The 25,738-nt window shown below is 54.7% G+C and overlaps 1 protein-coding gene across 1 annotated transcript in view; it reads left to right on the forward strand.

The window, feature by feature from the left end:
* LOC120404144 overlaps positions 1-11,159 on the forward strand; it is a 29,114-nt gene extending 17,955 nt beyond the window's left edge. Inside the window, exons 5-10 of the mRNA XM_039536145.1 lie at positions 2,393-2,652; positions 2,810-2,951; positions 3,924-4,235; positions 4,653-5,027; positions 5,379-5,873; positions 10,886-11,159. Coding sequence (XP_039392079.1) covers positions 2,393-2,652; positions 2,810-2,951; positions 3,924-4,235; positions 4,653-5,027; positions 5,379-5,873; positions 10,886-10,923 — 1,622 coding nt within the window. The 3' untranslated portion in view covers positions 10,924-11,159. The remainder of the gene's footprint in view (positions 1-2,392; positions 2,653-2,809; positions 2,952-3,923; positions 4,236-4,652; positions 5,028-5,378; positions 5,874-10,885) is intronic.
* Positions 11,160-25,738: the final 14,579 nt, after the last annotated feature.

Here is a 25,738-nt window from a genome sequence, read left to right on the forward strand (position 1 = left end):
CCAAACTGACCACCAAATTTAAGTTGCATGTTTTTCCCCTCAGGTGAGGGTTCTGGGGTGGGGCTGGGGATGAGGGGTTCACAGTGCAGGAGCGTGCTCGGTGCTGGGGGTGCAGGCTTTGGGGTGAGCCAGGGCTGAGGATGAGGAACTTGGGGTGCAGACAGGCTGCCCCAGGGCTAGAGCCAGAGAGGACTCCCCATCACCACCACTGGCAGCAGCAAGCTCCAGGGGAGGGACCCCTCCTGCCCCCCACGGCACACACACTCTGCACATGCTCCTAGGGCCCCTCTCAGGTCCAGAAAGCTCACTCCCCTCCCCTATGATGGGTACTGGGGGGGGCACAGGTGGCCTTCCATGTTGCTGCCCCTCACCATAACTTCACTGTGGATGGGGCTGCCCCTTGCCCAGCATGGGGCAGAAGTGGGGTAGGCAGGGTGGTGGTGGCTATGGGGCGGGGGAGCAGGGACGGGTGTCATAAAATTCACCCAAGCCCCAGCTGCTCAGGTCTAGGAAGCCTCCCTCTCCCATCCCTCCTGTGGCGGGTGGGTTGGTGGGTGCTGGGGGAGGGGGCATTGCCTTCACATGTGGCTTCCTGCCTCCCCTGTGCAGCCTGCTGTGCCTCACTGGGGGTAGGAGTAGGGGCTGGGACTGGGGCTGGGGCAGGGGGAGAATCATAGGGTCAAACACTCAAACATCATAAAAAATCATAGGGTCAAACACTCACGGAAGCCCCAGCAGCTGCTAAGGTGAATGATGTCTGTCTCCTGGCCCGTTTGTGTCTCCTCCAGGTAGGGGCAGGAGAGGGGAGGCCCCCTCCACTCCCCTCCCCCTCCTGAGTGCTTCAGCAGTCGTTAGCACATTCCTCTTATGCTAATGCTGCAGCCCTTAGGCTACGGCAGCAGCAGCAAAGGAGAGAGAGACGCGCTGTGCGCTCTCTTTACATTCAGGCAGGGAAGCTCCGGGGAGGGGGAAAAATCTAGCTCCAAATATTGGTGGAGCAGAGCCCCTGATTATGAATATTCCTGGGGCTTTAGCTCCAAGAGCCCATATAAGTTGGCGCCCATGGGAGCCGGTTCTCACGCCAGCTGCTCTGGGTCTCTGACGGGCTGCGCAGCTTGGAAAAGAGGAGACTAAGGGGGGACATGATAGAGGCATATAAAATCATGAGTGATGTGGAGAAAGTGGATAAGGAAAAGTTATTTACTTATTCCCATAATACAAGAACTAGGGGTCACCAAATGAAATTAATAGGCAGCAGGTTTAAAACAAATAAAAGGAAGTTCTTCTTCACGCAGCGCACAGTCAACTTGTGGAACTCCTTACCTGAGGAGGTTGTGAAGGCTGGACTATAACAATGTTTAAAAGGGGACTGGATAAATTCATGGTGGCTAAGTCCATAAATGGCTATTAGCCAGGATGGGTAAGAATGGTGTCCCTAGCCTCTGTTCATCAGAGGATGGAGATGGATGGCAGGAGAGAGATCACTTGATCATTGCCTGTTAGGTTCACTCCCTCAGGGGCACCTGGCATTGGCCACTGTCAGTAGACAGATACTGGGCTAGATGGACCTTTGGTCTGACCCCGTACGGCCTTTCTTATGTTCTTATGTTCTTATGTTCTTATGCCAAAGAGAGACCCCAACCGGACAGGTGGGGGCCACCCCGTCTGCTCCCTGCCAGGGCCCAGCATGCCAGGGGGCAGGTGCAGTGGGAAAAGGGAGCCCGTCTCCTTCCCTCCTCCTTCCTTCCCCCGGGAGCCCAATCAGAAATCTGGGTGGGGGTGTGTGTCACGGGGTCCCCGGGCGCTGCTCTGGAGCTGCTCCCCACCAAGCCAGGCAGGGCTCTGGGGAGCCTCCTCCCCCTTGGAGCAGCCTGTCTGCAGGGCAAGAAGCTCCCACGGCTTCACCTCCTGGGTCTCTCCTGGGAGCATTCAGCATCCTCTGCCCCTCCGTGCACTTCCCCCAGTGAGTCCACCCAGGTGGGGTCCTGGGGGGCCACAGGGTCCTGCCCCCCCACTGCGCAGTCAGACGTGACTCTTAGCCAGCCAGTAACACAGAGATTTATTCGATGACAGGAACAGGGTCTAACACAGAGCTTGTAGGTACCGCGAGCCGGACCCCTCAGCCGGGTCCATTCTGGGGGGCAGTGAGCCAGACCCCCACGTCTGCCCTCACTCCTCGTCCCCAGCTAGCTCCAGACTGACACCCCCTCCAGCCCCTCCTCTGCTAGAATCCTAGAATCTCAGGGCTGGAAGGGACCTCAGGAGGTATCTAGTCCAACCCCCTGCTCAAAGCAGGACCAACCCCAACTAAATCATCCCAGGCCCCAAGCTCCGGCTGGATGCATCTCCCAGACCCCCCCCCCACTGACTCTGCGTGTCACTCTGGCCCCAGGCAGGGGACCCCCCTACTCCGTCTCCGAGGTGCTGGGGCCGGCGCGGTGTCTCCTGGGACAGGAGGTGACCCTGAGCTGCGCCATGGAGGGGACGTTCCCCAAGGACACGGCTGTGATGTGGGAGCGGATACACGGGGAGGACAGGACGGTGATCGGGACTGACGGGGTCAGCGAGGCCGGGGAGCGGCCTGAGCACCAGCTGCTGTTACAGCCCCAGCCCCAGCGCTGGAGAGCGACACAGGAGAGATCCCCTTGTAAGGTAACTCCCTTCTCTCCATGTGCAGGTACATCTAGCCCCGTAGCTGTAATTTTCACTCCGTGCAGCTGAAGAAGTGGGGTTTTACCATGAAAGCTTATGCCCAAATCAATCTGTTAGTCTCTAAGGTGCCACTGGACTCCTCATTGTGTTTTTACAGGAGAGATCAGGGACCTGCCTCACGGCCTCCCTGAGCTTCACCCCCACGGTGCAGGACGACGGGGCCCGGGTCAGGTGCAGCTTCCACCACAAGTCCAGAGGGATCCGAGAGCAGCGAGAGTCTGGGGAGATCCAGCTGTGGGGTGAGTGTCCCCAGCATAGGCGCTGACTCTGTGGGTGCTCCGGGGCTGGAGCACCCACGGAAAAAAATTGGTGGGTGCTCAGCACCCAACGGCAGCTCCCCGTGGCCTCGCCCTGCCCCCCTGCTCCAGTTCACCTCTGCTTCTGCCTCGGCCGGGAGCGCGCCACCGCGTCCTGCTTCTCCCCCCTCCCTCCCTCCCAGCGCTGGCACCCGAAACAGCTGATTTGCAGGGGGGGAGATGGGGAACGCAGAGCACTGGGGGAAGAGGCGGGGCTGGGGCGGGGATTTGGGGAAGGGATCCAATAGGGGCAGGGAGGGGGCGGAGTTAGGGCAGGGACTTTGGGGATGGGGTTGGAATGGGGGTGGGGCCAGGGGCGGGGAAAGGGGTGGAGGGGCACGGGCACCCAATGGTGCCGGAGAAAGTTGGCGCCTATGGTCCCCAGGGCTGAGTTCCCCCTCATGGGGGGATCCCGTCCTGCCTGCAGGGTTGCTGGGCCTGGAGGGCATCAGGAGACGCTGGGCGAGAGGCGTTCGGTCTCCGGGGGCTGGGGGGCCTGGGGCTGCTCTCTGCTCGCTGAGAACGTCGCCGGTGAGGGCTGGGGGAGCCGGTCTGGGGTGGGGTGTCGCTCTGATTTCAGGTCTCTACCTGCCCCACCTGCCCAGCTGAGCCAGGGTGAAGGGTGGGAGGTTGCTGGGCTGGAGTCCGTCCCCGGTCTCCCCTCGGTGATGGGGGGCTCGGATGGGAGGGGATGGAGGTTTGAGGGGAACAAGCAGAGGTCTAAGCTCCCCACCCGCTCCGCTGCCCAGTCTCTGGTTCCCCAGGGGGGTCGGAAGCAGGAGGAACAAACGGACAAAGGATTGTGAATTACACAGTGACCAGGGCAGAGATTTCCCGCTATGGGATCCCAATGTGGGGTAAATCCCTCAGCTCCCCAGCCCCTGCTGTCACCGACGCTCCTGCTGTCCCCCCCAGCCCAGCCACAGGTGTCTGAAATCCAGGTGTTACCGCACTGGGAGCCCCGGGACGAGGTGCCGTTTACTGTCCAGCTCCAGAACTTTTACCCCAGGGGGATTCACCAGATCCAGTGGAGCTGTGATGGGAAAAGCTGGGAAAAGTCTGAACCAACCGACTACAACGAGAACCCGGATCTCACGTTCAGTGCTACCAGCGTCTGGAGAATCCCCAGCCGGGAACTGAACCGTCTGGGACTCAGAGTCCGAGTGTCCGTTCAGCAAAGCCCCCAAGAGCCCCCAATCGAGAGAGAGATCAGAGCCGAGGACACAGGTGAGGGGGCTCCCTGGGGTTGGACGGGAAATGAGCAGGAGTCGCTGCCCCCCGCGGGGTCCCTGAGGGATGAAGGAGCTTTGGGAGCTAATATTCCTTGTCCCCCTTTCCGGCTGGAGACACCGATGGGTCGGGGAGTAACAGTGTCACACACGGGGTGATTTTATGGGGTACCAGGTGTGACAGAATAGGGAGTATTAACCTGGTAATGTTGCATGGGAGTTTTACTAGTTTTACTGTCTTCTGCTAACATGGGGTGTGCCTCAGTTTCCTTGGGGGTACTGCACCAATACTAGATGGTGCTGGGAAATAAGGGGTCAGATCTCTCCTGTCTGAAGTGAGTGGGGATCAGCTCCCACCAGGCCCCGTCTCCCCCTTACGGGGCCTGTAACTGTCTCTGGATGTTTCATTCCTCAGCCCCAGCCGTGTCAGAAATCTCCCAACCCGAGTCAGTGACAGCGGGGAAGGAAATCACCCTGAGCTGCCGCATGACGGGACATTTCCCCGGGGCGCTGAGTGTGGCCTGGCTCAGAACGCAGAGATCAACCATAAGTGCTCGATTTGAGGAAAAGAGCAAGGGAGACATCCTGGTTCCTCTAGAAAACTCTGCCGAGTACAGAATCGAGCCCGGAGCTCCCCACACACAGGACGGAAAAAGCTTCCAGCAGGAGACGAGACTCAGCTTCACCCCCTCGGTGCAGAGAGACCAGGGGGCCGAGTACGTCTGCCGGGTGGGACACGTCACCCTAGAGATCCCCCTGGAGAGACGCACTGGGGAGCTGCGTGTGGCAGGTCAGTTTCCAAGGCCCCTTTTCCAAACTGCTCAGCTCAGCTCCCATTTAGGCACCAGAGTAAGTGGCGAGATTCCCAGGAGAGCTCGGTATGTTGGTGCCGAGTGCTGGGGAACGTGGCCCTGGGCTCCTCTGACCATCTGGTGCCACATCTGAGCTCGCTGGTGACTGGAGCAGTCTGGCTTGTTTGCGTGTGCAGGGAAGTGGGTTTGCGTAACGCCTGCAGGCAGAGGGGTTGTGAGCTCAACTGACCCCCACCGTGAGGGCAGTTGTGGCCCCACACTGACTCCTGACCCCTCTCCCGGGTAACCCCAGCACCCCTGAGGCTGTGGGTGTCACAGGGGTCATTCAGGGGAGCTCTCGCTGGGTGAGGGGACGGCCTGGCAGAGGCTGGTCAGGACACGGAGCCAGGTCAGACCAGATGGTGACGGGGGGCGTGTGTCAGACCTCAGGTGCTGTTGCTATGATGTGCAATTTCCACACATTCTAGAGCCATCACAAGCTCCAGTTCTTCGCGAGATCTCCCGGCCGCAGGTCCTGACCCCCGGGGAGCAGGTCACACTGAGCTGCTACATATCCAGGTTCTACCCCAAGGAGCTGAGCGTGACCTGGCACCGACGGGGAAGGGGAGAGTCGGAGTTCAGGTGCTTAGACAAGCCGGACACCCACGACATTGTCACCCCAGACCCCACAGCCGCGCCAGACAGGAAATCCTACTTCGTGATGTCCCGGCTCCACTTCACCCCCATGCTGCCCGAGGACGACGGGGCAGAGTACCGGTGTTCTGTGGAACATGAAACCCTGCAGGAGCCTGAAGGAAAATCCACGGGGCCGCTGGAGCTGCGAGGTACGAGCGAGCGGGGCCGGGCAGCGCCGCACTGACGCTGGGGTGGTTGTGGCTGAGGAGGTCTCTGCTCTCAGGCACTTGGAGCGTCCAGACAAAGCGTCGCTTTGGGCTGAGCCTCCTCCGGCCGGTTCCCAGCGCGTGGGGAGGTTCCTGGATCGTTTGGGGACTTGCCCATTGGCTGCTTGCAGGTTCCCCCAGCGCTGGGGAAAGAGGGTGTCAGGTCTGCAGAGAATTGGTGGGCGGGTGCAGCAGCCCCTCTGGTTAAACTGGGTTCAGTTTCCCACTTAAGGCAGGGACTCCCCCTCATGATTCGCAGGAGAACAGTGTGTCCTCCCCAGACTCACAGCCCAGGGTCTGAGGGCAAAGCAGGAATTGTCTAGGGAATGTCAGCTAAATCTGGGATCTGGTTCGGGAATGGGAACAGCACCTCTGAGAAGGGTTTACCTAAAGTGTCTGACCTTTGTTGACACTTTTTGCTAATAACAGCTGCATAGGCACCAACTCCAGCCCTAGAGCACCCGGGGATTAGCAGGTGCTTAGCACTGCCTGGCAGCCAGCTCCCCCGCCCCCCAAGCGCATCAATCAACTCCTCCCCCTCCCTCCCAGCTGCTCCTGCCTGCCACAGATCAGCTGTTCAGTAGCGAGCAGGAGGCGCTGAGGGGAGGGGGAGGAGTGGGGATGGGCTATACTCAGGGGAGTGGGCGGGAAGAGGTGAGACGGGGTCTGGGGAAAGGGGGGGGGGCAGAGCCTAGGGCAGAGCAGGGGTGGGGCGGGGCCTGGGGCAGAGCAGGGGCCACCCATCCCTCTCTTTCAGTCTGAGGGACAAGAGGTACTTTGGGGTGGAGGGAAGAGAGAGACATAGAACTCCTGACACGGTGAGGAGAATGGGGACCCCTTGGTGTAGGGAATTGGGGGGCACAGAGACCCTGGAATGGGGGGAAGGGGGAGATGGAGGGCAGGGGAGCACACAGAACCCTGCCCTGTGGGGCAGGGGTAGGTTGTCTCTGAAACAGAGGGGTTGGGGGCACCAGGGCGCTTATGGGGGGTGTGGGGAGATGCGAGGAGCCCCTGGCTGGGTGCGAGGCACTCAGCCGACACAAGCTATGCGGTGTGCGACCCCCCAGCACTGGATACATTTCAGTACTGCAGTGCCCCGACAGGCTCATGTCACAGACCCGGCACATCTTGCCCCCCCGGCAGACACTGTCCCGCCCAGCAGTGACGGCAGCCATCCCGCTCTGGGGCCGGAGTCACTAGCCCTGGTCCCATCACTCGTCCTGGCCCATGCGCAGGCAGGTTAGGTGACAATCTGCCCCCTCTGCCCCGTGTAAGCACATGCTCCCAGCTGTGCCCAGCTCTGCCATGGCCGCAGAGCCGGTGCTGCCGGCTGTTCCCTACGGGGGTCTCCCAAAGCACCGCAGTGCCCAGAGCAGAGACCCCTGAGGCGAGAGTCACGCGCCTGCCCCAACAAACGCCGTGATACGGCCCCGGACCTCGGGCTGCCCCCGCGGATGCTGCGCTCAGGAGAGGCCGGGGAAGGATCGGGAGAGCAGAGGGGTGGGGGCAGAAGGGTCCCTTGTCCAGGTGGGGGCACAGAGCTCAGCAGTGGGGCAGGGTGAATGTGGGGGTTCAGGGGGGCAGGTGAGCCCAGTGCCCAGCCAGGAGGATGGAAAGTGGGGGGAGCCCGGCTGGCAGTGGGGGGAGCTGAGAGCTGGAAGCTCTGATCAGACAGTGACTGACCGGGCTCAGCCGGGCTCCGGCCGGGCTCGGGGGCTGGGCCGTGGCAGAGGGGCTCCCGGGGGGCAGCGCCGCGGAGCCGGGGTGGGTAACACAGCGGGGACCCAGCCTGGGGCAGGAGACGGGATTTGCTGGGAGCTGGTAACGCTGGTTTGTAGTTTCAGTCTGGCAGGGTCCCTGACCCTGAGCGTGCCCCTCCCCCGCTGGGGGCTCTCAGCAGCGACTGGCCCCACAGAAACAAACTCCTCCAGCCGGCCTGGGCAGGGGCTGTGGGACCTGGGGGCAGCCTGTGGCCGTGCCAGTCTCAGGGTAACCCGGGGGCTCCGGTTCTGCCGAAGGATGTGACCCCGTGGGGCCCCCTCAGCGACTCACCCCCCCGCTCGGTTTGTTTTCTAGCACATGCAGATTCTGCACCAACCAAACCATCCGCATCTGAGAACAGGAGTCGAGACGCAGAGCCCGCGAGTAGCCCGGGGGTGGCTGCTGTGACTGGCCCACTGGTGGAGGAGGGGGCAGGTGACACGGCACCAAAAGGCAACGCAGGGGGAGATGGTGGGGCTGAGACCAAGTCAGAGAATGACACACACAAAGGCACCACAACGACACAGAATGACACGGCCCGAGCCACACCGGCAAGGGAACAGGCCAGGGATGGCGCAGCTCCCATTTAGGCACCAGAGTAAGTGGCGAGATTCCCAGGAGAGCTCGGTATGTTGGTGCCGAGTGCTGGGGAACGTGGCCCTGGGCAATTTCAGCTAAATCTGGGATCTGGTTCGGGAATGGGAACGGCGCCTCTGAGAAGGGTTTACCTAACGTGTCTGACCTTTGTTGACACCGTTTGCTAATAACAGCTGGGTCTGTCTCCTTCCCATGACTAAACCCCATGGAGAACTAGCGGCAAAGGGACAGGTGATGACATTTAGCTGTAATTAAGCAAAGTGATTAATGGCTGTTTCCAGTCCTTGCTCTATGGGCACAACTGGCCCTTGCCCGGGAGAGCTGCTGCTCCCCACACCGCGCCATGGGACTGACGCCACCTCCTGGGGTTGAAGCTACTCAAACCTCAGCAGAGACGGCCCCTTTTCCACAGGCCAGGCCGCCCACAGTAAAGATGGCGGCTGTCCCCTGTTGTTCCAATGGCACTGAATCTACCGGCTGCCCTCAGGAAAGATGGCCGACCACATGAAAATGAGGCTGCCCCTACCAAAGATGGCCACCCTCTCCCATGGCTTCCATACAGCAGTAGCCAGGCTGCCCTCACAGAAGAAGGCCCCCCGGTGCTCCTTGGCTGGAAAACTGGGCAGGAAATTGTGAGGCGACATCTGTGCCATGAGCCCCAGCTCACGCCTGGGGAGCAGCAGCAGGTGGGGGGCCTGGGGCAGAGATGCTCCCTCCCAGCTCCGGTGCTGGGGGCTCGTCTGCTCCGAGGGGCTGTGGCAGGCGTAGGGACCAGACGCAGCACTGGATGGGCTCCCCTCACCAGCACAAGGCCGGCACCACTGGGTGGAGTTAGGGGGTAAAGACCGACACACTGACCCCCCCACCCAGCACCATCAGCCTCCCCCACTGTCTGCCTCCAGCATCTCCCGCACCTTCCATATGCCCACACAGCACCACTTCCAACCCACCCCTTCCCCCCTTCGGTGACTGCGTTAGGCACAGAAAAGTCCTTAAACAACCCTACAATCTGTTTGAGAGATAGGAAGGCTGGTTACACAGGATTCCCCCCAACCCCCACCCCCACCCCACCCCAGGATGAACCCTACAAAGCCAGGAAGCGCCAAGTTCTGGGGCAGCTCTGAGCTGTCCCCTGAAGCTCCCACAACACGTGTCCAGGGACGGTTACAGACTCGGCACTGCACTGGGGAGCTCCTGGGGCCTGGCAGGGGTGTGCCCAGCTGCTGGGAAGCGCCATGCCCAGCCTGGGTCGACAGACACACACTCAGTCTGCTCCAGCTACTGCCTGACAATAGCCGTGTGGCCACTGCAGCACAGGTGGGGGGCCAGGCTAGCGCCGAGTGCGCCCCCAGGGGCCAGGCAGGGCCGTACTCCGGTGACTGGCTCGAGCTCCTGCAGCCACGCGGCTATTTTTAGCCCCCAGCGCGTCTGTCTGTCCCCGCTGGGACCGACCCCTTCTGGCTGCTGTGTGGACGTGCCCAGCCAGATACGGACACGCTGCAAATGGGACACTCACCTCCCTGCTGATACACCCCCACTCTGTCCCTGTGAGCTCCTGCCCTCCCGTACACACGGCTCTCCGGGTCCCTAGCCTGTGTGCAGCTCAACGCAGAGCGCGGTGAGATTGTCAGCACCTTCGGCGGCAGCCCTGCTCCGTCAGTGGGGCCGGGAGCTTTTCACACCAGGGCCAGAGATTTGTTTGTTCTGGTTCATTCCTCCCCAGCTGCAGGGATCCTGCCCAGACTTTACAAGTCACCTCAGAGGTCAAACCTCACAGGAACTTTAGCAAAGGTATAGAATGAAAACCCCTGTGCAGCTGGTAGTAAATACCGTGTGTGCCAGCATCGCCCAGAGCAGCCTGGGGCAGGGGGGTCGCCCCGTTACCCCATGGAGGGAAGGATTCCCTGGCATTTAAGGAGAAGCTGGTGATCCCCTCCTCACAGTGGGTAGCTGAGCTACAGTCACCTGTCAACAGGTCCTCCTGGGCTCAGCCGTTACAAACACATTACAAGCCCTGCGGGATTCCTGGCCCATGCCTGGTGCTTCCTCGTTCGGGTGCGTGGGATTTAATACTAGAGCCGGGACATGGGCGTCTCGTGGGAGCTCAGCTCTGTCTGTCCCCACCCGCCCCCTTTCCCAGCGGCGCTGGAGTCAGTTCTCTGGAGAGACGCATTTAACTCTCCCCTTTATCAGCCAGCGTGGGACATATCTCCGCTCTCCACACCCCTCACCATCAGCGCTTGGGGGGCCAATACCTGACCACGCTGGCAGCCTGGTTCTCTGGCCTGGGCAGGGAAGAGCTAACGAACAGCTCAGGAACGGGGGGGCTGGTTCCCCAATACCCAGCCTGGGGCAGTTACAGGTCTGAGCTCGGTGTGTCCCGGGATTACAGGGGCAGGCAGCGAGCTCCGGGCCCCCCAGAACCCGGCACCCACCTGGGTGAGGCCATGGGGTGGTTTCTCCCCGTCTCCAGCAGGGTCTGTTCTGTGGCTGGCAGGGCCTGGGCAGGGTGGGGAGTTTAGCTAGTGGGGCTGAGTCTGGGGTGTTCACAAGGTCCCCAGGCAGAGGCCTCATTCCTGTTCTGTTCCTCCCTCCAGGTGGCCCCCCTCTCGATGGAGACACGTCCGTTTTTTGACTGTCCTGCACTCACGCCACGGCCGGTGCTGGGGAGACAGAGCCAGCTGCAAACCGCTGGGAGAGGAGAGAACAAACTGACCCCTTGTGATGCTGTGTGATCGACGTGTGAGCGTGCACAGCACTGGTGTTGCCACTGTGCTACAACTGCAAGAGAACTTGTACCAAGCACGTCATGTCCGGCGTCACTGGGAAAGTTGTGAATTGCTAAGTGTGGATATCTTGCTTATATGTGTAGCCCCTGTGACGGAGCAATTCTGGCGGGACCCAACTGAGAGTGCCAAATCAGGACCAATTGCTCAAACAGGGCAGTTACAGCCCTAGGCTGGGGTTTTTCCACCTCTAAGGCAAACCAAACCAGCCAGACAAAAGGACTTTGGTCTCACCCCACTGGCTAACCACAAGTCACACAAGCAATTTCCTTAGACACTCCAGTCTCCCAGTATCACCACCAGTGCACTCGTCCTGGGGATAAATGGTTATGAAAACCAACACCCCAATAAAAGAAAAAGGTTCTCTCGATCCCAAAGGACCAAGCCCCAGACCCAGGTCAATATACACATCAGATCTTACCCACAAATCACGCTGTTGCCAATCCTTTAGAATCTAAAATCTAAAGGTTTATTTACAAAGGGAAAAAGGTAGAGAAGAGAGGTAGAATTGGTTAAATGGAATCAATTACATACAGTAATGGCAAAGTTCTTAGTTCAGGCTTGCAGCAGTGATGGAGTAAACTGCAGGTTCAATTTAAGTCTCTGGAATACATCCCCCGCTGGGATGGGTCCTCAGTCCCCTGTGTAAAGCTTCAGTTTGTAGCAAAGTCCCTCCAGAGGTCAGAAGCAGGATTGAAGACAAGATGGAGATGATGCATCAGCCTTATATAGACTTTTCCAGGTGTAAGAATCCCTTTGTCCTCACGGTGGAAACTTACAGCAAAAACAATATGGAGTTTTCAGTCACATGAACAAGTTTCTGCATACTTTGCTGAGTCACAAGGCGTGTCTGCCTTCTCTCCATGGGTCAATTGTGTAGCCGATGGCCCTTAATGGGCCATCAAGCCAGCTAGGCAGGGCTGACATCAGCTTGTCTGGGACACTTCCCAGAGGCAGAGCATAATACAAAATACAGACAGTACAGAGCCAATACTTATAACTTCAACTACAAAATGATACACAGACATACAGACAGCATAATCATAACCAGCAACCCAGAACCTGGTCTTAGACACCTTATATGACCCCCTTTACTTAGGATTTGGTGCCACTACAGGACCTTGGTTGCAACCCATGTTCTATATGGTCCCCATTTATATCAATACCGTCACAGCCCCCATCCCCCATTCACTGGCCCAGAATGAGGTGGTTCGAGATCAGGGAACCCTGTTTGTGACCCTTTACACAACTTTAGGGGACTGGGCCTGAGCCTCCTGTGTGTGCTCTGCGTTGTGTGTCAGTGTGTTCACCTCAGACCAGACCCACTCAGACAAACCACCGGAGAGCGCGGCCACACCGTCCCGTAAAGGCGCTTTAAGCTGCTAAGTGTGACTCAGGCTACGGCTACACGAGAGACTTCAAAGCGCTGCCCTCTGAGCGCTCCCGCGGCAGCACGTTGATGTGCGAGTGCACGAGTGTGGTTGTGCGTGAGACAGCTCTCCCAGCGCTCCTGGTAACTCACCGCCGCGAGGGGAGTCGCTCCGAGCGCCGGGAGCCTGTCCACACGAGCGCTTTACAGCGCTCAGACTTGCTGCGCTCAGGGGGGTGATTTTTCATACCCCTGAGCAGCGGCAGCTCCAGGCACCAGTGCCCCAAGCACGGCTGTCAGGCAGCCTTCAGCAGCAAACCTGAGGTCCGTGGTCCCGTGGCTTTGGTGGCAATTCAGCGGCAGGTACGCCGAAGCCATAGGACCGAGGGACCTCCCGCAGGCGTGCCACCGAAAGCCGCCTGACAGACGTGCTTGGGGTGGCAGAAAATCTAGAGCCGCCCCTGCCCCTGAGCCAGCAAGTTAGAGCGCTGTCAAATGTGCGTGTAGACAAGGCCTCAGCCCCTGTGTCTGTTCCTGAGGTAACACCCCCAGGCAGGTTACATCCAGTCTAGGCAGCACAACGTGACTGGACTGTTCGAGTTCGATGGCCCGTTAAAGGAGACGCCCCTAACCCTAGAGGGAGCTGGTCCTGCCAGGTGAGTGAGCCTTCCTGCGGGTGCCCCAGCCAGAATCCGGGCAATGGCTGCCGCTGAGACTCATGTGACGTACTCAGGTGACCCTGGACTCCATCTTGGGCCGGTAATTTTCCACAGACTGTGCCTGTGGGCTGTGTTTGGGACCGTAAAATTCCCAGCACCTGGCAGAGGCCATAAAAGACCCTGAGACATCTGCAATTGGTCTTCGTGTCCTGCTCTGATTCTCCGGACTGTGGATTTACAGCTACGAGGGTCATTTGAACTGTGACTGAGGCCCATCCAGTCTTTTGGAAGTTGGCTACAAGGCTTTACAAGCCAGCCGTCTAGTCCATCCCTGCTACAGGCCTGATCCAAGAACACGCCATTGTTGTCGGCATATGAGCTATTAACCATGTGTAACGCTCGTCGTCTTCTCTTCTCTATGAATAAACCTTTAGATATTAGCTACTAACAGGCTGGCAGCGGCGTGGTTATTGGGTAAGAGCTGAGTTCGTTTGGCCTGGCTCTGTGCCTGATCTCTTGAACCCTTTGTCTGATGAAACTGGTGTTCAGTAGCCACTCCTCATACGGTTGTGTCTCCGGGAGGGCAAACAAAGGCTGGAATGCCTAAGGAGACTGCGTCTTTCCTGGTCTACACTACGAGTTTAGGTTGAATTTAGCAGCGCTAAATTGAATTAATCTTGCACCAGTCCACACAACGAAGCCCTTTACTTTGACATAAAGGGCTCTTAAAATCGATTTCTGTACTCCTCCCCGACGAGGGGACTAGCGCTGAAATCGACATTGCCGGTTCAAATTAGGGTTAGTGTGGCTGCAATTCGATGGTTGTGATGAACTAGGAATGCTCTTAATGTTTTCTCTGAATACAGTGTTGGTGCCTCAGTGTCCCCTAGGCAGTTCTTAATATCTAGGTGGTGGGATCAGGGTGTGTGATTGCTGCAGAGGAAGGAGCCAGTGCACCTAAATGCCTGACCCTGTCTCCTAGCAACTGATGGCCTGGGCCCCCGCCCTGCAAGGTGCCAGCTGAAGGTGTTGGAGACAAAGAGATCAGGTGATCTCCTGGCCCGGGAAAGAGACAAAGCCCAGAGAGGAGGGGCTGGAGGGGGTTTTCAGTTTTGAAGCTGGCTGGGAAATGGAGGGGAGCCCTGACAGGGCTTGGGCTTCCCAGTGGGGCTGTGGCCTCCCTGGGGCCCCCAGATGGACCTAACTGAAGGGGGTCCTGCTGTCTGTACCGGCAAGATCTGTCTTGGACTGTGTTCCTGTCGTCCAAATAACGACAGCTTTCCTGGCTGGCTGAGAGTCCTGGTGAATTGCAGGAAGCTGGGGGTGCAGGGCCTTGTGTCCCCCACACTCTGTGACAATGGTATTGGCCTCCGGGAGCTATCCCACAGTGCACCATTCTGGACAGCAATCTGAACTCTGATGCACTGGCCAGATAGACAGGAAAAGCCCAGCGAACTTTTGAATTTCATTTCCTGTTTGCCCAGCGTAGAGAGCTCATCAGCACAGGTAACTATGCATTCTGAGAATCGAAAAAGAGCTCCAGCATGGACCGCACGGGAGGTACTGGATCTGATTGCTGCATGGGGAGAGGATTCTGTGCTAACATAACTCCGTTCCAAAAGACAAAATGCCAAAAAAATTGAAAAAATTTCCAAGGCCATGATGCAGAGAGGCCACACCAGGGACTCAGTACAGTGCCGTGTGAAAGTTAAGGAGCTCAGACAAGCCTACCAGAAAACAAAATGTAACCCTTCTGCCGGGCCAAAACGATAGCAGCAAGGGCCAGGTTCAATACATAGGGGTCCCTTCCCCACAACATAATGCAAAACCAGCTCGAGCCCCCACCCAGTGACCTGGGAAAACCTTACACACACCCCTGGGCTCCTCGAGGAGGCAATACTTCCCCTCTCACAAGCACAGAGTTTTGGTGTAGCAGAAATGATTTAATTACATGATAAACAACAAGCATTAAATTGGGAAAATACCTCAGCTAGACTTCATAGGTCAAACCGTGAGCAAAGACCCACCCCAGCAAATTGGGCCGTATCCTTCTCTCTGGGCCCTTGAGTCCAGCAACCCCCAAATCACCCACAGTCCCAAAAGTCCCACAATCCCAAAAGTCTCTGTCCCGGGTCAGTGCAGCCCCAGAGTTCAAGAGTCTCTCTGCAGAGGTCCCCCTCCCCAGCCTGGGTAGAAAGGGGCACCTTACGTGGTTTCGGGGCCAACTGCTCTGCCTCTTCGTGGGGTTCTGCTTCCACTAGTCATCTCCGCAAACAGCTCAGCTCCGCTTGCTCTGTGGGCTGCTCCGCTCTGCCAGCTGCTCTGGTCCACCAGCTGTCCTGTGAGCCACTCCAGCCATCCTCGCGAGCTGCTCGGCTCCACTCACCCAGTGGCTGCACCAACTGCTCCACTCCGCTCTGCCAGCTGCTCTGCTCCACGGTATTGCTTCAGGCTCCCCCACTCGTTAGCACAGTACTCAGTGCTCTCAGCTCAGCAAGTCCTGCTCTTTAGTGATTTCAGCTCTTAGTGATTCCAGCTCATAGTAGGGGAGCCCCAGTGCCAGTGAGTTCAGCTCAGTAACCTGCATTTAGATTCTTAAGGGAATAAAAAATTAACTCTGACATTCCACCGTGGAGAGAGGCACAGGGGGAACTGGTGCTTCTGGCTCACACAAGACACCTGTGCCACTAAGTACAGCTCTCTGCCCCCAGCCTCTCTCTCTCTCCTGACTGGGTTTTGGAACCCATGTCCCTTGTCTAGCAAGTGCTATTTAGTTGACAATGAAACCCTTTATCATAAGACAGTTTTGTAGTTCCTCATTTACTTAATCGGGGTGACAACATTTTATTGCTCCTGCCCCAATAACAACAAAATTGGGGCTCCCACAGCTGTGAAAATAACCATCCCAGGCTGCTGTGTGGTATGCTAAGTGGGGTGGGAGTGCCAATGCAAATAACTGAAATGCTAATGCGAATACTCGAAACTTCTTTCTGCACTCCCCATAATCTACCACCAGATGTCAGGGTAGAGCTCATCCTGACTCTGGTTACACAAAGAAGCAAACGGAAGGTCCGGGGCAGGGCCACAAACATGCCACTTCTACGCTGAGCTGCATGCAATTCTGGGGGGGTCCGCCACCACTACCCCACCCCGTCCGTGGATTCCGAGGTGGGAGTGGTAATCGCAGCCATGGCTGAGGATTCTGCGGACGGGGAAAATGAAGAGGAGGACGAGCTTGCAGAGAGCACACAGCACTCCGTTCTCCCCAACAGCTAAGATCTTTTTCTCACCCTGTGTGAAGTACTCTCCGAACCCTCGCAAGGCATTATCCCAGACAATGAAGCCATGGAAGGGACCTCTGGTGAGTGTACCTTGTAAATATAAAACGTGGTTTAAATGCAAGTGTTTTTTAATGATTAATTTGCCCTGAGGACTTGGGATTCATTCGTGGCCAGTACAGCTACGGGAAAAGTCTGTTAACATGTCTGGGGATGGAGCGGAAATCCTCCAGGGACATCTCCATGAAGCTCTCCTGGAGGTACTCCAAAAGCCTTTGCAGAAGTTTTCTGGGCAGAGCAGCCTTATTCCGTCCTCCATGGTAGGACACTTGACCACGCCATGCATGTAGCAAGTAATCTGGTATCATTGCTCGACAAAGCCTAGCTGCGTATGGTCCCGGTGTTTGCTGGCATTCAAGAAACATCCGCTCTTTATCTTGCTATGTTATCCTCAGGAGAGTGATATCGTTCATGGTAACCTGGTCGAAGTACAGGAATTTAATTAAGGAGACAGAGGTGGCCGTTCCTACTGGGCTGTTTGCCTGTGGCTGAAAAGAAATCCTCCCCGCAGTTAGCCAAGCAGTGGGGGGAGAGGGGGGCATTGGCACTGAGCTGTTCGCATTTGGCTAGCAGGGATCTTCCCTGATACCAGTCACACAGTGGGGGGAGAGGTAAAGCGATCATCCCAGAGAATTGGAGGGGAGGGGGGGGCTAGTTTGGTTTCTGCTGCTGCACGTTAACAGGAAAGAAGCAGCACTCAACGGGCTTTGCTTGGTATGTGGGAAAGGAGGGTGCTGCTTTTATGAAGGCTGCAGAAGCCGAAAGACAATGGCTTACCATGGCCGCATGCAAGCCGAATTCTGTTGCCCAGCCCTGCGTCTGTGATCTCTAACACCAAAGCCGCAGGCACTCAATATAAAATGCAAAATGCGACCTTGTACCGAAATCACATGTGCTATGTAATGTGAATAGTGTAGTTCACCGTGAAAGAGTATAACCATTGTTCTGTAAAATGTATCTTTTTAAATACTTCTCTCCCTTTTTTCCCTCCCACAGCTGCAAATTTTTCGAGTCTCCCTCCTCCATCCCGAAGGCTCTCAGATAAGGCAGCAAAAAAAAAAATGCATGTGAGATGAAATGTTCTCTGAGATCATGCAGTCGACCCGCAGTGAAAGAGCTCATTTGAATGAATGGAAGGACACAGTATCACAGTACAGGAAAGCCGCCAATGAACGCAAGGACAGGAGGGATGCTCGAGATGAGAGGAGGTGGCAGGAAGATCAGAGAAGGCAGGATGCAACGCTGGAGCTACTGTGGGATCAAACTGACATGCTCCCGCGTGTGGTGGAGCTTCAGAAATGGCAGCAGGATCACAGAGTGCCACTGCAGCCCCTGTATAACCACCTTCCCCATGTTCCATAGCCTCCTCACCCAGACATGTAAGAATGTGGGAGGGAAGGCTCCATGCACCCGCCCACTCCACCCCAGTGGACAGCCCAAGCAAAAGGCTGTCATTCAACACGTTTTGAAGTGGCCTTTTCCTTCCCTCCTCCCCTCCTTCCAAACCCCACCCGGGCTACCTTGTCAGTTCTCTTCCTATTTTTATAATCAGTTAATAAAGAATACATGGTTTTTAAATGATAGTGACTTTATTTCCTTAGAAAGCAAGCTGTGATCGAAGGTGGGTGGGTGGCTTACAGGGAATGAGTCAATTAAGGGGTCAGGTTTTCATCAAGGAGAAACAAACAGACCTCTCACACCACAGCCTGGCCAGTCATGAAACTGGTTTTCAAAGCTTCTCTGATGCGCACCGCTTCCTGGTGTGCTCTTCTAATCGCCCTGGTGTCTGGCTGTGAGTAATCAGCGGCCAGGAGATTTGCCTCAGCCTCCCACCCTGCCATAAATGTCTCCCTGTAGTGAGGCAGCCTGGCTCCCAGCCGCCCCAGAGAGGGACGAGCCCCTCCGGGTGCCAAAGTGGGCGGAGTCACTGGAGCCTGCGCCCGCCCCCCAGAGGTCAAGGCACAGGGCAGGAAATATAAAAGCCCAACCCCAGGGCTCAGAAGCTGCCTGGCCACCAGAGAGGCCAGACACTGATGCCCTAGCTCCCGCTGGGGGGGAAGCGTCCGTCCCTACCGAGCCGAGGGGAGAATCTGAGGACTCTTCCCTGGAAGCTATTGGGGAGCCCTCACTTCACACTGACTTTTGCCGGGATCAAAGGGCCGATCCCACACTCAAGCGGGCGTACGAGCAGTTGGCCACGGTCAATGGCACCATCATTGATCCACACTGGGCGGCACAGTGGCCACACTTTGGGCTGCGGCAGGAGCGTCTTTATTGGGTTGAGAGGGACCCCCGCACGGGGGAGTCACAGACCCAACTCCTCGTGCCCCAATGCCATCGGCGAGCCATCATGAAACTAGCCCACGACATCCCGGTGGCCAGACACCTGGGCCACGAGAAGACTCTGTCCCGGATATTGATGTGCTTCTTCTGGCCGGGCATACACCAGGATGTGAGGAACTACTGTAACTCCTGCCTGGACTGCCAGTTGGCTGCTCCTGCACAGACCCCCAAGGCTCCCCTGATCCCCATGCCCTTGATCGAAACCCCCTTCGAGTGTGTGGCCATGGACCTGGTGGGGCCTCTCCCCAAAAGCATTGCCGGGTTTCAGTATTCAGTTTCAGTATTGGTCATGGTGGATTATGCTACCCGGTTTCCAGAGGCAATCCCCTTCTGAAACATCATGGCCCGCACCATCGCAGGTGAGCTCGTGAAGGTCTATGCTCGCGTAGGCCTGCCCCGGGAGATTCTCATGGACTAGGTGTGACGGAGCTGTTCTGGCGGGACCCAACTGAGAGTGCCAAATCAGGACCAATTGCTCAAACAGGGCAGTCACAGCCCTAGGCTGGGGTTTTTCCACCTCTAAGGCAAACCAAACCAGCCAGACAAAAGGACTTTGGTCTCACCCCACTGGCTAACCACAAGTCACACAAGCAATTTCCTTAGACACTCCAGTCTCCCAGTATCACCACCAGTGCACTCGTCCTGGGGATGAATGGTTATGAAAACCAACACCCCAATAAAAGAAAAAGGTTCTCTCGATCCCAAAGGACCAAGCCCCAGACCCAGGTCAATATACACATCAGATCTTACCCACAAATCACGCTGTTGCCAATCCTTTAGAATCTAAAATCTAAAGGTTTATTTACAAAGGGGAAAAGGTAGAGAAGAGAGGTAGAATTGGTTAAATGGAATCAATTACATACAGTAATGGCAAAGTTCTTAGTTCAGGCTTGCAGCAGTGCTGGAGTAAACTGCAGGTTCAGATTAAGTCTCTGGAAAACATCCCCCACTGGGATGGGTCCTTCAGTCCTTTGTGCAGAGCTTCAGTTTGTAGCAAAGTCCCTCCAGAGGTAAGAAGCAGGATTGAAGACAAGATGGAGATGATGCATCAGCCTTATATAGACTTTTCCAGATGTAAGAATCCCTTTGTCCTCACGGTGGAAACTTACAGCAAAAATAAAATGGAGTCTGGAGTCACATGGGCCAGTCCCCGCATACTTTGCTGAGTCACAAGGCGTGTCTGCCTTCTCTCCATGGGTCAATTGTGTAGCTGATGGCCCTTTAATGGGCCATCAAGCCAGCTATGCCGGGCTAACATCAGCTTTGTCTGGGACACTTCCCAGAGGCAGAGCATACTACAGACAGTATAGAGCCAATACTTATAATTAAACTACAAAATGATACACAGACATACAGACAGCATAATCATAACCAGCAACCCAGAACCTGGTCTTAGACACCTTATATGACCCCCTTTACTTAGGATTTGGTGCCACTACAGGACCTTGGTTGCAACCCATGTTCTATATGGTTCCCATTTATATCAATAACGTCACACCCCCAACGCAAAATTGATGCAGGAAGGGATGACAAAACATCGCCGACTGCATCCCAAGAGCCCCCTTTCCTTGGGTCTGTCTCACTACAGCTAGTGTTGGGCTAGAGGCCGCACCAGTGTATAACCGAAATGGTTTATCAAAGTCATGTTCAATAACATGAATGAATCTCTTTACAAACTCAAGGTATAACTTGGTTAGCTTTTGCAGCATGGTTCCTGTATGTTTCATGTGATCTTGCCAAGAGCTAAAGAAAACAGCTACTTTATCCATACCAGCTTTGGCCAATGTTTTGAACCCAATTAACATTAAACCAATGTAGATATTGATGTTGTTCATAGTACAGGACTCTTGGCATTTAGCCATGAAAGCAATATGGTAGTGTGCCTCAGTTTCCCCTTTCATACAGCACATCAGGTCTGGAATGTATTTTCCCCTGTGAAAAGTTCCAACACTGTTTACATGCATTAACTGTGAAACATCAGTATAGCAAGGCCCTTTACCATAAAGTGTGTTTTCATGTATTCCTTTCAACATGTTCCAGGGATTTTCCAAAAGATTAGGCCCATTGTACATTGTTACAGTTCTTGGCAATAGCAACACATTAGTTACAAAAGTTAGCATTAGCAATAACAACACATTCATTGCAAGTGTCCATTTACAATCATATTTGTCATGCCACACCCTTGGCTCAATACCATTGGAGTTTGGGCATTTTAGGGTTAACCTGTGGCTTCCCTTTGCAAAATTCAGTCTTCTCTTTCCTTCTGGATTAAACCCTGATTTCTCTTGCTTAACAGAATTCACTGGCTGATGGGGTGGGCCCTCTGTGCTAACAGCTATTACCAAGTCTTTCTTCTCCCTGCCAGCCAAGTAATTTGCATTAACACAGACACTAGCTTTTAATTTCTTAGCTGCTATGGATTCCACGGCTGGACTTTGTCTTACAGAGATACCACACAAATCCAAAGAGTCTGAGGGTGAGAGCTGGCTTGCTCTCCCCTGCCTCCTCAAGCATTCAGCCATAAAACTGTTCTGCTCTGAAACGCCAGTAACTGAATCCGTCCTCAGATCCTGAAGCACAGACTGCTCACTTACAGATTCAGCATAGAGACATTCCTGTCCCAACACCATTGTCTCCCCAACAAGCTGGCCACACACAGCCAGGTGGTTATAGGGCTGCTTAACTTCCTTAACAGCTTCTACTCCACCTGAGACCTTTCCAAAGCTGCCCACACTGGATCTCTCAAAAGGAAAGTCAGTGGATCCATTCACAACCGAAAATTTCTGGCTGTTAGGAACTGAAACTTTCTTGATTAAATCACTTTTACACCCTTCAGTTGCAGTAAACTGCTTGCACAGGCTACCATGAGGATTCCCTTCCCTAGGAGCTTCTCTAAGCAGCAATTCACCCCTCACAGAAATTCTGCCTTTCCCCTCTTCACCTAGGGCTTGCTCTAAAGGAACACTTCCCTGAGCAACCCCAGATGCTTTCTGGGTCTCACTTACATTCAGAATCACCTTAGGCCCAACAGGCGGATTTCTACACAATCCCCTTTTAGGCACACCTACAAACTTTCTAGATAACAGGTCAGAAGCAGTCTCCTTCCCTTGGCCATGAATAAGTTCAGGAATCTTTTCCTTCTTGCTACAAGTTGTCAAACTGTCAGTAGGTAACACACTTAAATCACCTTCATGCTCTCCTTGTGCCCTGGCTAGGGTATCACCCTGATCAGACAGAGTTGCTACACCCTTTTCCAACCACACATTAGCAACTGGCAAACTACAAGCACCAGAACTGTCTGGTCTTTGGGACCTTGCTATGACACTAACTGGATGCAACCTAGTCACAGTGCCATTCTCCCCAGCAGACACAAACTCAGGACTATTCCCTTCCTGGGCTTTAGCTGTATTTACAACCAACTCCGAGACAACTGAATCACCCTCAACCATTACAGGCTGAAAGGCCCCTTCTGTTTGCTCCACAGACACAGAAGAGCCGGAGAAACATTCTCCTTTACCAGACACACAGCTTGGGATCTCATTTCCCTTGTCCCAGCACACAGGGCTGTTCACAGACAACCGCTTGGAGACCGAGGTAGCTCCCTTCATAGGCAAGTCAACACCCCTGACAGAGACAGGCACATTCCCTTCACTGTCACATTTCTCCACACAGGACACAGGTAAGGGATATGGACACTCATCTTCCACTATCCCTCCCTTCCCAAACTGCTGATTAGACAAAGCCATCAGCTCACAAGGCTGCCTAGGCTCCTCCAAACTTTCCCTACCAGGCACATTGCCACTCCCAACAGATAAGCTGCTGCTCTTTTCACTACACTGAGCTACTTTTAGCAAATCACAGTTACCCATTTCAGGTTTACTTCTACAAGCTGCACTAGCCACCAATCCATTACCCATTACAAATTTACCCTCTCCTTCCTCAGTTAGGGATTTAACCTGAGAAACATTTTCCTCCCCAATGAGATCTTTCTGCTCTTGATCTAACTCCAGATTTCCTTCTGAGACATCAGACAGACATTCAGAAACTTCATTCCCAGACACACTGCTTATTTGCACAGACAAACCTTTGGAGCATCCCTCCTCAGGCAAATCATTGCTCACACTAGACACAGGTTTAAGATCATTCCTTTCCTGTGACTGGCTACCTGGACTGAACAAAGCTTTAACATTTTCCCCAATTAAAAGATCTTTAGGCAATAACTTCCTGACGCCAGCTATCACTTCATGCTGAGCCCCATTCCACTCAAGGTGGATTCTGGCTAAAGGCACACGGACAGTAAACTCACAGAGGATCACAACATTCACACTCTGATTTGGTAAATAATCTTCCTCTTTGACCAGATCTGCTTTAACAAGAGTGATGTTAGAAGCCATAATTTGCTCTAAACAGCTTTTACCATTGACTTTTACACACTCTATGAATTTTCCATTACCATTCCCATCCATAGCACTGGCACAATTTATGGGGCCACCCCCTACTGAACACACAGTAACAGCATTGACATAAAAGGTGGCATTGTTGGGGTACATTTGGTTACCCCAAGACAACTGCTCAGAGTTATACAACATACCAACATTGTTACAAACTGGACTTTCAAGAGGATACAGTCTCTGCTGTTCTTCCATTGCTTTTTTGACTTGGAGTTGGAGTCTAGCTGTCTCCTGTTGCATCTGTCGAGTTTTCTCCTCAGCCTCTTTCTCCATTTGAATTTCTGCCAGTTCTTGCTCATAATCAAACTGCAGGCTGTCTCTCAAGGCTTGCAGTTTCCTTGCTTTTCCTGATGCTTTCTGTCTCATGGTCACTGATCTTTAACCAACCAAACTCTCAATCCCAAAGTTAAAATTTGGATAGCGTGGGGTTCTGACCCAAAGCTTAATTGACCTGGTTCTGTGGATCCAAGCACGACTACGCCACTGTGACAGAGCGATTCTGGCGGGACCCAACTGAGAGTGCCAAATCAGGACCAATTGCTCAAACAGGGCAGTTACAGCCCTAGGCTGGGGTTTTTCCACCTCTAAGGCAAACCAAACCAGCCAGAGAAAAGGGACTTTGGTCTCACCCCACTGGCTAACCACAAGTCACACAAGCAATTTCCTTAGACACTCCAGTCTCCCAGTATCACCACCAGTGCACTCGTCCTGGGGATGAATGGTTATGAAAACCAACACCCCAATAAAAGAAAAAGGTTCCCTCAATCCCAAAGGACCAAGCCCCAGACCCAGGTCAATATACACATCAGATCTTACCCACAAATCACGCTGTTGCCAATCCTTTAGAATCTAAAATCTAAAGGTTTATTTACAAAGGGAAAAAGGTAGAGAAGAGAGGTAGAATTGGTTAAATGGAATCAATTACATACAGTAATGGCAAAGTTCTTAGTTCACGCTTGCAGCAGTGCTGGAGTAAACTGCAGGTTCAGATTAAGTCTCTGGAAAACATCCCCCACTGGGATGGGTCCTTCAGTCCTTTGTGCAGAGCTTCAGTTTGTAGCAAAGTCCCTCCAGAGGTAAGAAGCAGGATTGAAGACAAGATGGAGATGATGCATCAGCCTTATATAGACTTTTCCAGATGTAAGAATCCCTTTGTCCTCACGGTGGAAACTTACAGCAAAAATAATATGGAGTTTTCAGTCACATGAACAAGTCTCTGCATACTTTGCTGAGTCACAAGGCGTGTCTGCCTTCTCTCCATGGGTCAATTGTGTAGCTGATGGCCCTTTAATGGGCCATCAAGCCAGCTATGCCGGGCTAACATCAGCTTTGTCTGGGACACTTCCCAGAGGCAGAGCATAATACAAAATTACAGACAGTACAGAGCCAATACTTATAACTTCAACTACAAAATGATACACAGACATACAGACAGCATAATCATAACCAGCAACCCAGAACCTGGTCTTAGACACCTTATATGACCCCCTTTACTTAGGATTTGGTGCCACCACAGGACCTTGGTTGCAACCCATGTTCTATATGGTTCCCATTTATATCAATAACGTCACACTAGGGCACCAATTTTACTTCTCAGCTGTTACGGCAGGTGTGTGAGCTGCTGGGGATCAAGCAACTACATACGTTGGTCTACCATCCCCAGACCGATGGGTTGATCGAATGGTTTAACCGAACCCTCAGGGACATGTTACGCAAGTTCCCCCAAGAAGATCTCCGACGATGGGACCAGTTACTTCCACCTTTGCTCCTGGCGGGTCGGGAGGTGCCCCAGTCCTCTACAAAGTTTTCCCTGTTTGAATTGCTATATGGTCGTCGCCTGCAGGGCCTGTTGGACCTGATGAGAGAAACATGGGAGCAAGCCCCGTCACCCATGCAGGGCCTCTTAAAATACGTACTCCAGCTCCAGGAGCGCCTTACGCAGGCTGGGGCCCTGGCGCGGGAGAATTTGAAGGTCGCCCAAGAAGCTCAGGCCCAGACCTACAACTGGGACACATGAACTCGCAACTTCCAACCAGGGGATTGGGTTTTACTCCTCCTCCCCTCTAGCTAATCAAAGATTCTGGCCCGGTGGCAAGGGCCTTATGACGTGGTCCGTCACGGGCCTGTCATGTATGAGATCAACCAGCCCGACTGGCGCAAAAAACCGCAATGGTACCATGTTAACCTTCTCAAACCCTGGCGGGAGCGAGAGGGACTCCTAATTAACTCGTACCTGGCGGAACCCAAGCTGAGTCCCCAGGTAACATGTTCAGAGGACCCCGGAGGGCCCCAGCTCGGAGAGACGCTGACTGAGGAACAACTCAAACAGACCCAGTGTCTTCTACAAGCGTCCCCCCCCCCGCACTTTCCAAACCCAACCGGGATACACCACCCTCGTCCATCATACAATTCAGACAGAGCCTGGAGTGGTGATCGGGGGTGCGACCAGGCCCTTGCCATATCACGTGCGACAGGTCGTTGAAGAGGAAGTACAGGTGTTGCGG

This window comes from Mauremys reevesii, linkage group 4, assembly GCF_016161935.1.
Source record: "Mauremys reevesii isolate NIE-2019 linkage group 4, ASM1616193v1, whole genome shotgun sequence".
NCBI classification, from domain to species: Eukaryota; Metazoa; Chordata; order Testudines; family Geoemydidae; genus Mauremys; species Mauremys reevesii.